Genomic DNA, 17531 nt, shown 5'->3' with positions numbered 1-17531 from the left:
ACATTTAGTCAGGTGGTAGTCTCAAACTGATTTTTTTTGTAGAATTAGTTATTTAGTTATTACAGAATGTAAAAAAAAAAAAAAAAAAAAAAAAAAAAAAACTCCCCACCCCTTCCAAAAAACAGACACGCGCACACACATTGGATTATCACCAGCCTTGTGAGAGTCGCTGTCAGCTTTCATCTTGCAAGAGGGTTCTTATTTCAAGAGAATGTGGTTGTGTTCAGGGGGTTTTCTGAATTTTTTTTCTCCTTTTTTTCACTTCCTGCATTATAAATTATGCTCTTTACGTTAGAGCTCTTTACGTTGCCGTGTTAGTGTCATGAATAATTCTTCTTGTAGCATTTTCTTTTTTTGAGTGTGTGTTGAGAAGTTTTTGTTTGGAAAGATGCAAAGGCTCATATGCACTTGTATTATAATGAATAAAGCAGTTCAAATACCGGTACTGTATGTTGTTCCAATAAGACTTTCCACTTCTGAATGCTAATTAGAGCCCTGGAAAAGCCACAATGTATTTATTGAGTTGTATATACGGACGTGATATTTTTAATTCATTTATTTATTTTATTCTTGTACCACTTCTTGCTTTCTCCTTTTTGAGAAAACCGGGATATTGCTTTTTTTATACTCAAGTAATTTTCTTTGGTTGACCTGGTTTTGAAAGTTGAAAGAACAGTGTTTGGAAATTGAATGGTGAATACTGAAACATTTTTTAGTCTTTTTTGTTGAAAGTATAAAGAAATATTGTTAATTTTTGACGTTCTAGTTTATGTATTTTTGTTTTCATAGCACATTACAGTAAATCTCAGCATATAGTATGTATGTTTAAACAGTGTATAATAAGAATATGGGTAATGTGTGTAATATAAGCTGTAGACATTTCAGTTCTACAGTATGGAAACTATCCACCTCCCCATGCATGAACAGTAAATTACTGTATGTTAATATTGTGGGTAGATGAAAATATGGTCACATGTACACAGGAAGAGAAATGGAGGGGAAAAAAACGAAATACTTTTCTGTGAAACTTTATAGAACCTGTCATTTCCTCCTCTGATTCTTGTGTCACAAATGTATTTTGAGAGAAAACCATTTGAAGAACCACTCAATTCCTTGTGTACCTTAAGAGGTTAGGAGAGTGTTGTGCTGTTGAAATGTTTAGAGGTTGTGGTGGGAGGAACACTGCCTTTCCTTTAGTGTGTTCATTGCAGTGTCTACCCTTCATCTCTATTGATATTAAGTTGGAGATTGATCAATGTCTGACCCCTGCCACGTTTGATTGATGTATTTCTATGGGGGATGTGCTGTAGAAGTTAAGTACAGTAGAGATTATTGTTTTGCTTTAAAATAAATCTTTGACCAGACAAGCAAAATGATTGAGCCTTTGTTAATATCATTAATATAACTAATCATAAATAAGAAGTTGTTAATTTATTCACCAGGATTGTGTGGTAAATAACATCTACTTCATGCCAGGTTTATTTGCTACTTGATGAGCGATTCTCGGGCTGTAGATTATACAAGTGAATGCATAATGCAATGCAATGTGTTTTAGATAAGGCTGTAAACAAGTAACAGGAGTCTCAAAACGTTTTGTATACAAAAAAGGGTTTAGATATACAGTGTACAGCACTACCCCCATCCCCAAGCATGGTCCACTTCTTTGGATGTAATCCATAACATTTTTATATGCATGAGGTGGTTTGGTACTGCAGTAATTTAAAGGAACACTAGATTCATTTGAGTAAAATATTAGCGCTACAGTATATTTTATTAAAAGCTGTAGGAGCACTTTCTCTCTCTGGCTTGCATTGTTGAAAATGTTAGGTGAGATAAGAGTGGCCGGGCTGCATCAAACGAGTGCCAGTTTCCGACACGTATAAAACAATCTGTTAGTCAACAAGGAACAAGAGCCAAGCTCTGAGGAGGGAAAGCACTGCAGCTCACACTGGAATGTATTTCTTTCCATGAGACTAGGAAGATTTTATGTCAGGTTTTGGAAGAAATAAAATGCTCCATCCTTTTTAAGATAAGATAAAAAAAAAAGTTCAAACACTGAGCTGTCTTTCTGATCAATTCTACTGTTACTTTAAAAGAGGTTCTGAGTAAGTTGGTGTTTTTTTAGATGACTGAGTTGCTGATGATTCTCTCTTCCTGACAGACAGTAAAGAGGAAGTGTGGAGAAAAGCTACACGAGATGCGAGCTGTGGAAACCTCAGAGAAGATGGTTACTAACTGTGCACGCTGATCATTTACAGTGTGGATGCAACAGCAAAGAAAAAGAAGCAATCTCAGTGCTTTTTTCCCCTGTTTTTTATATTGTTTTTCAAATGCAGAGGAAACATAACAGTTTCTAAGGTACCAGAGTCAAATATGGCCCTAAGTGTTCTCAGCATATTCTTGGGGTTACTTCTTGAAGTTTCGACACATGGACCAACGGGTATACCCAGGACTTCTTGGAAACATCAAGGTAGGATTTACAGTTTGATTTCTTCTTTTTGTTCTTTATTTTTAAATTTAGTTTTCTTTAAAGATGTTCGATGGTACTGAAATCTACTGAAAAGAATATGTAACCCTTTCTGGGTATTTATAAACTGTACTAGATTTAAAACAGATTTTTTTTTTTTTTCTTTTTTACACATAAATATTTTATACGTTTGTTTTCTTCTCTACTGAAAAATGTAAATAATTCATGCATTGTCTTAATAAATAAACTGGTCCCCGGTCTCTTATCATAGCATGAATAAGTTACAGCTGAGTCTGAAAGTTTACTAATAGAAGTTGTTCATGCAGCTTTAAGGAAGGAACAATGTGTTTAAAAACAGGTTCCTGGCACGTTCCTGCATTCTCTACAATCATATTTTGTGTACTGTACAAACACTGGTCTAACATATGAAGCACCCGTTAAAAACTATAGCGTACAAGAGGAAAAACAACCTTGTAAGTTATGTTTGATACCGAAAAGTGGGTGCTGGGCTAGTGTGTGTTTTCAAGCCGTTATTACTTTTTTAGTAGTATTTCATTTAGTATGACTTCACTTAAATTTCTTGATGCCATGACTATAAAAATAAAGACCAAGCAGGGAGTAAGCAATACAATAATGCCATTACGTAAAGCTTAAAATAAAACTTACAGCTCTGAAGTCAACTCTTTTTTTTTTTTTTTTTTTTTTTACAAGCTAAAATATTCTGATAGTTTGTCACTGTAATCTGATAAGAATGTCATTTTCAATTCCATTCAACAAGCAATTAATAAATAATGGGATGACTGTTCTGAACACCCAACAATCACATATTATATTATTAAAAGAATCTGATTATAAACTTCTTGACAATCAGTAATTATTATCTGTCATAAATAGTATGTCTTAATGGTTAATGCATCCAATACGTCCAAGGCAAGATGCATTTGAAAACGTCGTCGTCAGCCTCTAGCTGTACTCTGTCTCAACCCAAAACTCACACAGAGAGTTTGTTTCAAATAGCAGGTCAAAATGAAAAAAATAAATGCATTGAGTTTGTCTGGTTTAACACACACAGTTTTTTCTGTTCAACTTTTTTTTGTGTGTGTCATTCTCAGAATACTTTAAATACTTTTGATGTTATCAGGATATTGGGAAATATTACCAGAAAACAAATGTGTGAAATGAAAACCATGTGAATAGTTCACATTCACAAACTTGAAAACAGATACAGAGCAAGTACTGCATAAGGAAAACATTAGGTTGAATTTGTGTTTTAAGTATAAAATAAGTGAAAATGACTTTAATTTATAATTAAATAGCAACGTTGATTACTGTATCGAACAGGAATGGGTAACGTTAAAGTCTATTGGGGTCCAGGTCTTTGTACCAAGCATACATTATTTAATAAACGATTTTGCAGAAGGTTCTGTTATAAACGGCCAGAGCATATACTGACAATCCTGACTCAGACAGTTAAACGGGTTAGCTATTGTAGTATCCTGCTGGGATTCTCAACGAGTATTGATGTGCCATAAATTGGGCTTTAATTTCTCAACAAACCAGGGGAGAATCTTGTGTTTTCAGATGACAGGGCGAGGTATCAAACACACATACACTTCTCTTGATTTATTGTTCCCGCTGCCACAACTAAATTGACTTCAGTAATCTCCACTTCATTTTAATGTACTCCTCTCAAAAGGGTGACTTCTGTGATTTACTCCACTGCTTTTAACCCTTTTGGTGCTTGATGATGTTTAATATTTCAAACAGGTTTCATTTCCTTTTGGTTTTTCTTGTACATAACTTCTGTAAACATCTGGATGTGTATGAGCTGAAGCATACAAACTAACCTTCCAGTGCACCACTTCTAGGCAGACCTGGGGTTTAATTTTAATTACAGCAGCATTGTTTTACAATTTATATTTTGTTCAATTACAATTATGCTGCAGTAATTGCAATTATAATTACACATTCACTAAAAAGTAACATAAATAGCTACACACAGGTGTGTAACTGTAATTAATCAATTATGTGGTGTAATTATAATTGTAATTGACTCCGGTCTGCTTCTAGGGAAGTAATATTCTGAATATCAGTGTAAAATGTATATTTTGAACTGGTAGGATGGACCACAGCTAACTCGTGACTCTAATCCCTCTTAAATAAGACAGTAAAAACACACTTATGCCATAAAACAAGTTTAATCCTAACTCTGCATACCTTTCTTAAACCACTGCTTCAACACCTGTCAATGGTCACACCACAATGTTACTTGTATTTTGAGTTCAGAATAAACTGAGGAAGCAGGAAAAGTGGTGTAGAAGAAGTTGTGGGATTTTATCTGTTTCTGGTTTTGTTTTGTTTTCAAGTCTATTCAAGCAAACAAAGTAAAGAGGTCAATGGAGCTGCCCTTAAGGTAGGGGTTTCTTGACAAAATACCTGACATGTGGTCATTGTATACTATCATGACACAATTCATGATGCAGTTCTGTGATTCACACAATCCCATTCAGCTCATATGAGGATTAGCAGTGCATGTTCAGTTCTGTCTAAGAGTAACCATCTGATAGGACATGCACATCTGAATGCCACAGGTTATCTGGATAGCAAAGGAGTACTTTATACAATAGTTGACTGCAAATATATGCTACTAACTTTTCTTTTTCAATTTTATTTACAGAGGTAAATCTTATACAGTTCACTGAAACAGGAATATTCAACTATTCTATATTATTGCTAAATGAAGATACAAATGTATTATATGTGGGAGCAAGAGAAGCCATATTTGAACTAGACATGGAAAATATTTCTGTTAAAAAAAATGAGGTATGACTTCTGTTTTCATCAAATAACCACCATCATTTTATACACCTACATTATCACAACCCCATGTTATTATTTTGAGAGATTGTTTATTCAAATTCTGGAATAGCTGTATGTATAAAATCTAAACACACAGCATGAAATATCTGCAGGACAATCTGTAAGGTAAACACAGAATTATTTGAGAAAAAACAGAATTGAAAGCATTGTATAAATATCTTGGCCCTAAATAGGGCTGAAATAATCTGGTTATTTATATGTATCTTGGTATTGAATATGTATCTTAGGATCCAAATGCATTCAGGTATTTCAGATTCTGTGATTCTCTAGGTGAGCTTTGAATGTTGCATTGTGTCAGGGAAGAGCAATCTAATCACACAGGGGACCTTATAATCCCTTGAGGGCTGCACAACCACTGATGACACAACTTGACTAAAAAGATGAATTCTTGCATTTTTTTTTAAATAAATTTGCTCATTTAGATAATAACACTACCTGGGCTAAAACATCTGTTTAGTTATAATTTGCCCAGATTTTCTTTTGAACAAAAAAACAAAAATGAAATAACCTTTGCTTCCTTGTATTACCTAATCAGAGAACCCTGTCTGTTGGGAGGGCTTATAGGTAGAGGGTTGAGGTGGACACCGGGGCTAAGGTCGTGCACCCCTGCATTATGCTGTTCTGCATGTTTCTCATTGTGAACCTGCACCTGCTGGACAGACATCTTTTCTTTTTTTCATATATTAAAGGTTTTCTGGAAAGTTCCTGAAGAAAAGAAAACTGCTTGTGTATTGAAAGGCAAATCTAGAGAGGTGGGTTGAAACTGTAAAGTATGTAAGAATGAATACACAAACTCATTTAATCCAAGAATGTAAAATCTCTTTCCTTCTGTTGTGTAGTTTTGGTTCTTTAGATATACAACATACTTTACCACCTTTTTGAAATATTTAAATATCCTGAATTAAGTAAAGAACCCGAACATTGTAATCCATAAAATAAAAAGGACAAACAATAATATACCTAATAAGGAAGTATTGGTTACTAGTTCTCTATGTTGCGGTACAAGGGTCCACGAATTGCAAAATCTGTGTTACTAATTGACAAACAATTGAAGGAACTGATTAGCCAAACAGTGCACCTTTTCTTCATTTGCAGAAATCTCAGTGTTATACTGACATTGTAAATAATAGACATTTTAAATTATTATTATCATAAGCCAAAAGATTACAATGCTTGCTGTGCAAAAAATACATGTTCAGAGGTGAGAGAGGTGAAAAGAAGCATGGGTATCACTCCATGCAAGGGATGTATATCCCCAGGGACTGGGATATTAGTGAAGCCACCTGTATGTCAGTATGTACGTCACATGTCTTTTTACATAGCTAGAGAACCACTTCTCCAGTTGAAATGAAATTTTCTAAGAGTAGAATGGAATCGGAGGATATGGTGGTGCCTGTCTATCCAGCTGTGGCTGGGGGTATAAATATCACTGACATGCACTTTCTCCCTCCAGTGATAGTGTTACAGCTGAGCGCACTTAGAGTTAAATTCATGTGACCCAGAGGCTCTCCAATTCCATTTAAATATTTCCCATGTACTCATTTGTGCATTCCAGACTGAGTGCCTCAACTACATACGAGTCTTGCAAGTACTGAACGATGCCAGCCTCTATGTTTGTGGAACATATGCATTTCAGCCCACATGTGATTACCTGGTGAGTATGCTGCTATTTTGGCTTTATTATAAAAATGATCCATTTCAATTGACGAAGTAAGGATTATTTTTGTTTTCATTTCCTCCGCACTCCTTGTTCTAGTCTCTGCAGGATTTTAAATTGGAAAATAAAAATGAAGATGGCAGAGGGAGATGTTCGTTTGATCCAGCTCAAAGCTTCGCATCAGTAATGGTTGGTAAGTGTCCCTTCACAGGGCTGCTCAGATTCAGCTTGACTCGTAATTCTTTGACACGGTTCTTTTTAGTTTAACTTGCTAAAAATGAAAGGTGTGTTTTTATTTTATTTTTTAGACGGAGACCTTTACTCTGGAACAGCTTTCAACTTTTTAGGAAGTGAGCCAATTATTCACAGAAGCTCTCTACAGGTGTCCTTGCGGACAGAGTATTCAATATCTTGGTTGAATGGTAAGAATGTTCACTGCAAAAGATACCTTCAGAATATCTGACATTAGAGTTCTTTGTGCACCAAAAGGTATCACTAGGTGGGAGCTGGTTAACAGGGAGATCAGGTGCTTGCACTAAGGAAGCAGTACATCTGCAGTAGCATCTGATCAGGGATTGGACACAGCAATCTCCTAGCTTGGCATGAATTTGTTTGTTGAACTGCTCTGTTGTGTCAGTTTTTTTTTTTTTTTTTATTACTTTTAAAGGTGCAGAATATAATGCTGCTGGTCACCAACCTCTCATCTTGTAAATATTTCCTACGAGGGGTTTAAGTTGAAGCATTTAACTAGAAATCATTTTAAAATGTTTTAAGAATGATTTTTTTTTTTTTTTTTAAAGACAGCTACAGAAATTGCACCAATAAATGCCCTCTGTTGTATGTGGGGAAAATCTGAAATTCGCATGTTCTAGGTAGAAAAACAACTTTGGGGAATCTCACACTTTCATACTGTAGATTATGTTAGTAAAATTTGAGGAATTGTGCAAAATAATACATGCTATGCAGCGTGGAGTATGCTTAAATACAAACGGCGACTTGAGCTATGATAAATCCACAAAATCTTGTGTATTTTGTCGGAAAGACAGTCGGAAGCAAGCATTTGTTGAGTGCCTAAGTGATATAAAGCACACTGTGTTCTGTATGTCAGTGTAGAGTATTTTAACATACCCATTCATAAGTTAGCAATTGTGATTTAGCTGTAACTAACAACTACCTGGACAAAAACAATTACTTTACCACTGTTAAACAGTATTTTTTCGTGTCTGTTTTTTACAATGAAATTATTGCTATTATACTTGTCAGATCAGATACCTGCTAGTTGGATGTGAAGTCTAGTTTTGTGTATTAGATGTGGTCCTAAAGGTTTCAAAAATCCATTTCAAATTTTTTAGCTTCAGAACCATTTTCATCAATAATTGGCAGTTGAACTTTGCATTTCAGATACATTTTCTTTCCATTTAAATCCCCTGACAAGCTGTGCTGTTCTGTGTATTGAAACTTTGGGAGATACAGTTAAAGAAAAGGGAACCTGAACATTGACAAACGTTTTAACATTTTAAGAAAACTGGTTGAACAAAACTAGCGTAAGAAAAGAAACCAGACGTAGTTAACATATCTGTAATTGCCACTGCTACTTGTTGCTGTAGCTCTTGGCTAGTTTAAATTTACACATGGTCTGTAAATTAGCATTTTTGGAAAGTGCAATAACCCAAAAAAAGAGGGTGTAGAAAAGGCTAATATTTTAAGCTCTTATTCTTTGTTCTGCTGAAGATGCGCAGCTGCAGGTTTATTCTGTTGTAGCGCACTTGAGTTTGGTTTCTAAATAATTGACCTCTGGGTTTAGACAGTACATGATTTCAGATGTAATGTTTTCCGGGTTTATCACTGCCTTGTTCTGCAGAGCCCAGTTTTGTTTTTGCTGATGTGATCCGAGAGAGCAAAAACAGCCCAGATGGTGATGATGACAAGATCTACTTTTTCTTTACGGAGGTGTCCGTCGAATATGAATTTGTTGGCAAGCTCTCTATTCCCAGGATAGCCCGGGTCTGCAAGGTGAGAGAAAGTGACTGTCTCTTCCGGTGCATGGTTTATTTCATGTTTTTATTATTTTTAGAGCCTCCTTTGCATGCTACGTTGTTAAGTACTGGGCTAACCTAGATTTTAAAATCAATTTTCTTAGTGGCATTGTGGGTCCTCATTTTTTTTTTATGTTGAATGTAATTTTATTCTTTGCTTGTCAAGGAAAAAATCCATCTATTCAAAAAGACTCATCTCTATTTCCTACTTCTTTTTAAATTGCCTGCATGATGAAGCATGCCATCGTTATAGTTGCCAGCATCTGAGAACTCATTTTTTCTTATGTTTGTTTGGTTTGTAAAAGTGTCACTATGAACTAATATGTAAAATAGCCTCTGAACTAAGTAGTGTTGTGGTTAACTAAACTGAATTAAATTAATTTTGCGGTGTATATAGTATTAACAAATAATCAGATATAATTTAGGTAATGATAGATAGATAGATACCACTGATATATTTACCAGTAATTGATTTAGCTGCAGTTAGAATGCATTTGTTTGGCCCTGCAGTGTATTACATATTTTTCTCAACATAATTATTTTATTTATTTATTTATTTTTTAATTCTCATTCAACCTTTTTGATCTTTTTAACCCTTTGACAAAAAAAAAAAAGAAGCTTTTGTTGGATGTAAATTCTCATAGCGGTTTTATTTTTGTTAGGGTGATTTAGGAGGACAAAGGACCTTACAGAAGAAATGGACGTCCTTCCTTAAGGCCAAACTTGTCTGTTCCATGCCGGAGTTGAACTTTGTCTTCAACGTCGTTCAGGATGTTTTTATTTTGAAGACGCCAGACTGGAAGGAGACCGTCATTTATGGTGTTTTCACTTCCCAGTGGTAAGTGTCACCTGTTGTGAATGACCTTTATAAAGCCTGGGTGTTTCAATTGTAGTTTTTGGAATGGTTGTGTGATAGCTGTATATATGTTTATATTACATTCCAGGGGGAATGTTGGATTATCTGCAGTCTGTGCATACACGATGACTACTATAGATGAAGTATTCTCGAAAGGAAAGTACATGCAAAAGGCCTCTGTTGAACAGTCTCATACAAAGTGGGTGAGATACAATGCCATGCCTCCTAGTCCTCGCCCTGGAGCGGTAAGTGTTTGCTGCAGCAAATTATGTATTTCTAGAATGGGTAGTAATGATTTCTGATAGAAATAATAGACTTTCATATAATTTATTCAGCAAGGATAGGTCACACAGTCACCCGTTTTAATACAGGGCCCTAAATTGACCAAAAGAAGGCAAGGCCAAAATGGCCAGGTCAATTAATGTGTAGAGGGCACCAAAGCCCTATTATTCCCGCATGTAACATACGAAATGCTGAGGCGCTGAGTGCATTTATGGATGAACTAAAAAAACATAAACTTATCTTTTATTATAAGATGGATAAAAAATGATAATAAACACTGTAATACCATTTTGGTTTCACTGTAGTACAAATAAAGAAATTACAATAAGAGAATAACAGCAGTTGAACCAAAAGTCAAGTTAGTACAGTAACAAAAAAACAAACAAAAAAAAAGCACTTCTAAGTATCTTAAGCATTTCTAAACCACTGACCTGAAGATGGTGGTTTTGTTAATTTGTTTGCAGATTGTGCAGCCTTCTACTTTCTATTCAGGGCTCTTTTCTGACTTGGCATTATTACGCGCAGTAAAAATCCATGTGATTGAAAGGGCAGTGTCCATTGGCTGGTTGTTTTTCTTTTCCTCCTTGCTGATGTGAATTAACAACACAAATCACATAATCATGTTATTGTTTGGATCTAACCACTTCCTAACTGGATGTGTACAGGCGTCTCTAGCTTCAGTAGCGAAAAGGACACTGTGGTCTTTGCCGCATGGCCGCTTTTTAATTTCCAATCCTAATTTTTACCCATTTTATTTCTATGAAGCCTTTCTAACAGTAAAGTGATTGTTTGCTCTGGCTAAGTTAATCTGTTTTGTACTGTCAAATAATCAGGAATGCTAAGTACAGTTATTATAATGAACACCTTATATAGTGTGGTTGTTTTATTTCTAATTTGTTTTTTTTAATGAAAATCTGTGGATTTAGTATATCTTGACATTTGAACCAAAATGAGATGAAATGATGATTTCACTTCTGATTTGTTTTGTCGTGATGAAAGCTGTAAAGGGTTTTGGTAGTCAGAGGTGTGTGCTGAATTTTATAGAGTGCAGATGTTACACATGTTGCATAGCTTACTGTGCAGTGATGAATTTTGGAGCCACAGCATTGTGTTTAATAACTTGTTGCCGTTTTACATTTTCAGTTGTCTTCATTCGATGTCCCTTTCTTTTGTTCCTAGTGTATAAAAAACATTGACCGGTTACAGAACATAAGCGACTCTCTCCATCTGCCCGACAAAACACTGCAGTTTATCAAAGATCACCCTCTGATGGACGATCAGGTGCTGCCAATTGGGAATGGACCAAAACTCATAAGAAGAGATGTGAACTACACACAGATTGTAGTAGACAGAGTTCGAGCACTTGACAACAATGTTTACGATGTTATTTTTATAAGCACTGGTAAGTGTATTTTTTTAATAAGACTTACTTGGCCATTGTTTAGCAAGTTATTGAGAGTAATGGTGCTGTATGGTGGGGGTATGAATTTAACATGTATTGTTGGTATCTTCTGTTTTGCTGAGTCATCATTCTGTTGGCCTGTAGAAAAGATATGCTAGAATTATTTAAGCAATCTACATGTATATATTTTTTATATACAGATAAAGGAGTCTTACACAAAGCCATCATTTATGACGATGAAGTACATGTTGTTGAAGAAATACAACTGTTCACACATTTTGAACCAATTAAGACGTTGCTTCTATCATCTCAGAGGGTAAGTGAAATTATAGTTGTTGGGAATATAAACCAGGCCATTCTTAAATGCTGAAGCTTTCCAATAATTTCTGTAAAGTGCAAGGAGCCCGTAAGTCACATTAATAAATTAGCAGTTCAATAGTGTAGCTTTCGCTGCATTTTCTACTGATTTTTGTTAATTTTGTGTTCTTTCATCTTGTTAATTTCAATTTTTATTCTAAGCTCTCTTAAGTTGTTTCTATTTAAAGCAGTTCTGAGAATAGACAATTAGTCATTTTTGTTCACTTTCTATTGTTCAAATTTAGTTTTATACTGGTGTGTGTGTATGTATTTGCATGTGTGTATCCATCTGTCTGTGTGGTGGTGGTTGGGGGGGGGGGGGGGGGGGGGTTACCATTTAACCCCTAGCAGTCGTTAAATCTTGTTGTATTCTGACAACACTTCACTGTTGTAAAGTTGTTGTTGTTTGTTGTTATTATTATTATTATTATTATTATTATTATTATTATTATTATTATATTATTATTATTATTATTATTATTATTGTTATTCATTTATTTATTTGGCAGAGACCTTTATCCATGGTGACTTAAATGTGTTACAGGGCAGTACTGTACAGGGTTACAATGCACTAAGTGCAAATAGTACTAATAAAATACAATGTGAACTAGAATGCAACAGGTTAGGATTACAGCAAGTTATATCTACAATGACATATTAGCAGTGCAAGTATAGTGCCACCGCTGAGGATCCAGTAACATGGTGCTTAGGTCAGGTAAGTCCAGTGCATAGTAGTAGGAGGGGTAGAGCAAGAGCTCTAGAAGTGCAGTAAACATGTTTTACCCCAATTCAGCAGTTAAACACATTTTCTCCTCCTAGCCAACAGAGGAAAGAAAACAGTAGCCCATTATAGTTTATTCTAATAAATGTGACTGTTACACACTGCCATTGTATGTCTAAAAATGCACTGTATACAACATTGATACACCATTCAGATTTTAAAACATACTTTGCATACAATATTAAGGCAGGAGAAAGGCAGACAAAAAATCAAGTACATCCTACCGACTTAATTTGCTAAACTTATATATATGACCAACAAAATAATTCTGTACCATACAGGCTAAAAGAGAGTGAACGAGCTATCCTGCATAGGGGAAAATAAGCAAATTCTGCTGGGGAAGGGCTAAAATACTATACATATGACTTCCAATAAACAGTAACAGTGAAAAAAAAAACAACAACTATATTTGTTCCCAGAGAAAGGAAGTGGTATCATAATACGAAACTTTGAAAATATGTCAGCTTAGTGACTCTACCGGTCTCACAATGTATCTTGTGGGAATAGTAGTTTATCTGGTACGTGCTGAAAGGTGTTTCCAATCAGCAGAAATGCAGAGAAAACTATAACTCCCATAATCAATGCATTTCAATAAAGCTGGCTTCGATTTAACTTTGGTTTAATGGGATAAACAATCAAGGGATTTTCCACGCCAACAAGCAGTGACACAATTTATTGTCTACCATCTCAGATGTTTTTAAAATGATGGATTTCTTATTTTTTTCTGGTAAAAATCTTGTTACACCTAATCGTCCAGACTCGGTAAGGCCGTGCCTCAGCAGGGAGCGGGGGGATTTGAGTTGCTCCTCCAATTAAAACAAGGGAATCGGACTACGCCATCTGCCAGTGCTAGTCCTGTACTGTGTGTGGTGGTTATCACAGATAGGCATTTGTAATGGAGACTTGTCTCCTCCTGATGGAAAAAACTCTCTGGACCCCTCCAATTAAAACCTCTACTCTATCTGACCCCCATTCCAATTAAACACCTGTGCTGAATCATGTGATCTGCTACTGCGAGGTACTGTGTGGTCTTAATCGGCGATGACGATAGGAAGTTCCATTTTATAAACAGAGCCTTGCCATTCCTCTGAGGATACGCCAGGTCTGAGCGACACTTGAATCTTGAATCTAGGATTTAGGTTAAAATGTCAATTTTTTCCTTGCATTTTAGATATTATTTTAGTTTTAGTTTTATTGAACATTATTATATTATTATGCTATACAATATATATATATATATATATATATATATATATATATATATATATATCAACTGTTGGTATAAGGTTTTGAGTTGGTATAAGGTTTTGCCAGACACCCTACCAGCGAGTGACAGTTCTAAGCTTTTTCCAAGACCTATTCCAAGCAGTGGAAGTCAAGCAGGATTTAATGAAACAAGTATCCTCCCGTTGCATTTCTGAGTGTTTTAACAAGGAGTATTTGCTTTTTCAGCAGAAGTGTTTGTATGCTGGTTCAGATGCTGGAGTTGTTCAGTCACCAATTGCATTTTGTGAAAAGTACATGTCTTGTGCAGACTGCATTTTAGCCCGGGACCCCTACTGTGCCTGGGACTCTGAAGACAACTCTTGTGTGGTCCAAGACCATGAAAGCAGAAAAAGGTATATTTACAGTATTTGTTGCATTTCCCTGGCCTTGCTATGTGCAGTACAGTTGTTGGCCCTGGAAAACCCCCATTTGGATAACCTGAATTGCATATGATTGATTTGCTTCATAGTTAATAGACCAGCAAAAAAAAAGGCAAGTTGTTTACTTTGTTTAAAAATAATTTACTTTTTTCTTTCAGTAACCTTATACAGAACTTAAATGGAGATGCAAATGTCTGTCCACCAGGTATGTATGAGAAGGAGACTTTTTACAATTAATGTTTAATCTTTGTATATATTTCATATTTATGGAAATATAAATTTGGATTTTTTTTTTTTTTTTTTTTAAATGTAGTCGGCAACTGTTTTTTTTTTTTTTTATTTAATCGTTTTTTTCTCCCAGTTTAATATACTAATATTACGAATGCAGTAAATGTGCAGCTACTGGGGTAATGTAGTTATTTAGCGTAAGTAAATCACTTGTCACACATTAAGAATGTAACCTTACAGTTACATCCAAGTTGTAATTAGCGTACCCCAAGTGAACTTTAATAATAAACTCACGTTTCATTTTTTTTCTTTCTTTCCAATATTCAGCAGTAAAATATGTATCCAGTGACGATTACCAGAAGATTATTGTAAAGCCTAGAAATGTAGCCGAACTCCAGTGCCAGCTTAAGTCCAATCTAGCCAAAGTAGTTTGGAAGTTGAATGGCACCGTTCTGTCTGTTGAAGACTCCAGGTATCACCTGCTTCGAGGTGACAGTCTGCTCATTTTGAGTGTCTCTGAACAGGATCTGGGTAACTATGAATGCTGGTCAGAAGAGCAAGTGAAAAGCAGTAGCTTTGCCCAACTGGTGGCTGGTTTTGTCTTGAGCTTAGACTTGAGTGTTCCATCTACAACATCAGACCCCACCACCACCCCCCTCAGCCCTGTGATCGAGACAGAAGGTAATCCCAATATAGCAGAATCCACACTAACTTCATCACCACCAGGCTCTACTACTCCCACCACATTGCCTTCCCAAACTGAAACAAAATTAACCCCAACGTCAAGCACCACAGTACAAACATTCCGGACGCTTCCTATCCCTATATCAGATGCTCCTAACCTTGAAACTAAAGATCCTTCCACTGAATACATTAAGTCAAATAATAGCTATGCCCTTTTGTTACTGTTTTTGCTCTTCTTTATTCTTTTCCTGGCGTTAATGGCTTACAACTGCTACATGCAGTTCCTGCCACCCCCCTGCCTTAAGCTGCGTGCTGCTATGTTGGGGAGCAACAAGAAGGCCAAGCCTGAATACATGGCTTGTGAAGCAGGCTTGATAGAGCCAGTAGTGGAGAAGACTGTGCAGAGTGAGGCACACAACCAGAACGGAGCTCAGCAGAAGGGTTTGCGGGACACAGGTTATGAAACGGAACCCGACTGCAACAATGGCAAAATCCCAACTGCTAAACACCTGGAAGAGCCTCAGGAGAGCAAAGAGAAGCCTTTCGATGTCATATGTGAATCTCAACCCATTGAATATGCTGATGCAGATGTGCCTTTCTGATGAACGCTTTGCTTGCCAGAGTTTTTACATTTTTTTGTTTTATTAGATTTTATTTAATTTGGGGTTTTTTTTCTGCTGTGCTTACTGGCTCTTTCAGACCCATGCTTAATCTGGGTTAGAAGCACTACTTTTGTTCTTTTATTTTTTTTTTGGGGGGGGGGGGGGGGGGGGGGGGGGGGAGACAACGTGTTTCTAACTTGTGTGACCCCGTCTTTTCCATTCTAGTAGTAAATCCATAGGTTTATATTGTATGAGATTAATTATTATCAAGGACTCATTTCAAATGTTGTGTTTTTGTGTGTGTTTTTTTTAATTTCTACAACCTGTGTTACAATCAGCAATTTCTTTTTTTTTTTTTAAATTTGCCATTTAATTTGAATTCCAAATTGGAAACTTAGTTTATCAAATTGGTAACTAACATTAATGTTTTCCAAATTGGAGCATGCTACTTTTTATATTTGTAATATATTGGTTGTCACATAGTTTTTTTGTATACTGAAATGTACCTGTGCGTCGTGCTGTATTTGATGCAGGTTGACTGGATTAGTTTAGTTTTTTTCTTCTTTTTTATGTAAATTCTCAGGGATGTTGCAATGTTTCTGTTCATGGCTTGCTACATACAGTGCTGTTAATAAGCTGCAGATGCTGTTGCTTCAGTGCATCCAGTCATTGAAATCACAAGGACATGTTACATGGGATGAACAAAATCGCATGCTAAAATAAAGAAAAAGTAGCCTGGGAGAATACAAGTAACAGCAACTGATTGTGAGCCAAAACCATCATGCAAAGGTTCTTATCCTTTGAATGTGAAGATGCAAGTCAAGCCAGTGGTACAGTTCTTCCAAGCACTGGAATAAACAAGTTTGAAACCACTACTGTTGGTTGCTTTGGGAGTTGAATGTATCGTACCGGATATTGCTATCCCTTCTCATTGAGGCAGATGGTCTTCATTATGATAATCTGTGTTTTGTGTAGACTTTGAAAATGTGTAGCGACATGAGAAGTACCTCTGGACTAAAACACTGGAGATAGACTGCAGTGCAAAAAAACAACAGGTGTGTAAACTGGGCCTTGCAGAACTGTCAGTCATTGCCCACATTTTGTCATATGTTTATTTCCCAGTGTAAAGGTTTTGTATTGTGAGAACTAACTTGAAGAAGGTAACATTTCATGACATAAATGTTCAGACATCCTGTCATGTACTGGAGCTATTTGTCTAAATCGGTGTATATAAAAGAAAGCTGAAATGTCTAAAATAAGTACAGTAGCTACATGCCATGAATACAATAATTCTGTCATGCGAACAATAATGTTGGGTGTTGCATTTGACCCTGCCATGGAATAAATATGAACATATCTTAGGGTTTTGTTTTTGTTTGTTTTTTTTGGGGGGGGGCGGCAGGGGTGTACACATATATAGTAAATACTTTTAACAAGCTTAATAGAAGAGTTGAGTTTTATTTAATGTGAAAGAAATGTTTTTGATACAAACTTTGTTACAGCATTTCTATACAGTGGTACTGTATCAGCCATAGGGTTCCATTATTGTAGTTGAAACTAAGCATCTTATAAAAGGGTTCAGATAGCTGCAAGTTGCTCATACACTTTACCGGATTCCTTCTTTCCACGTGAATGCCACACCTCACTCATTCT

The 17531-nt window shown here is 35.9% G+C and overlaps 1 protein-coding gene across 3 annotated transcripts in view; it reads left to right on the top strand.

The window, feature by feature from the left end:
* Positions 1 to 17239, top strand: part of LOC121302080 (semaphorin-4D-like) — a 54047-nt gene extending 36808 nt beyond the window's left edge. For 2 of the 3 annotated variants that reach the window (XM_041231905.1, XM_041231896.1), the window contains exons 3-16: positions 2162 to 2470; positions 5145 to 5290; positions 6037 to 6099; positions 6903 to 7001; positions 7104 to 7197; positions 7313 to 7426; positions 8866 to 9017; positions 9703 to 9878; positions 9985 to 10141; positions 11358 to 11580; positions 11781 to 11896; positions 14171 to 14337; positions 14523 to 14569; positions 14920 to 17239. In XM_041231905.1, the coding sequence (XP_041087839.1) occupies positions 2374 to 2470; positions 5145 to 5290; positions 6037 to 6099; positions 6903 to 7001; positions 7104 to 7197; positions 7313 to 7426; positions 8866 to 9017; positions 9703 to 9878; positions 9985 to 10141; positions 11358 to 11580; positions 11781 to 11896; positions 14171 to 14337; positions 14523 to 14569; positions 14920 to 15878 (2610 nt within the window). In that variant the 5' untranslated portion in view covers positions 2162 to 2373 and the 3' untranslated portion in view covers positions 15879 to 17239. The remainder of the gene's footprint in view (positions 1 to 2161; positions 2471 to 5144; positions 5291 to 6036; positions 6100 to 6902; positions 7002 to 7103; positions 7198 to 7312; positions 7427 to 8865; positions 9018 to 9702; positions 9879 to 9984; positions 10142 to 11357; positions 11581 to 11780; positions 11897 to 14170; positions 14338 to 14522; positions 14570 to 14919) is intronic. The other variant, XM_041231913.1, reaches the window with a different exon arrangement.
* Positions 17240 to 17531: the final 292 nt, after the last annotated feature.

Source organism: Polyodon spathula, chromosome 2 (genome assembly GCF_017654505.1).
Source record: "Polyodon spathula isolate WHYD16114869_AA chromosome 2, ASM1765450v1, whole genome shotgun sequence".
In the NCBI taxonomy this organism is placed as follows: domain Eukaryota; kingdom Metazoa; phylum Chordata; class Actinopteri; order Acipenseriformes; family Polyodontidae; genus Polyodon; species Polyodon spathula.
The sequence above is the reverse complement of the archived record's forward strand: the minus strand, read 5'-3'. Positions and strand labels throughout refer to the sequence as shown.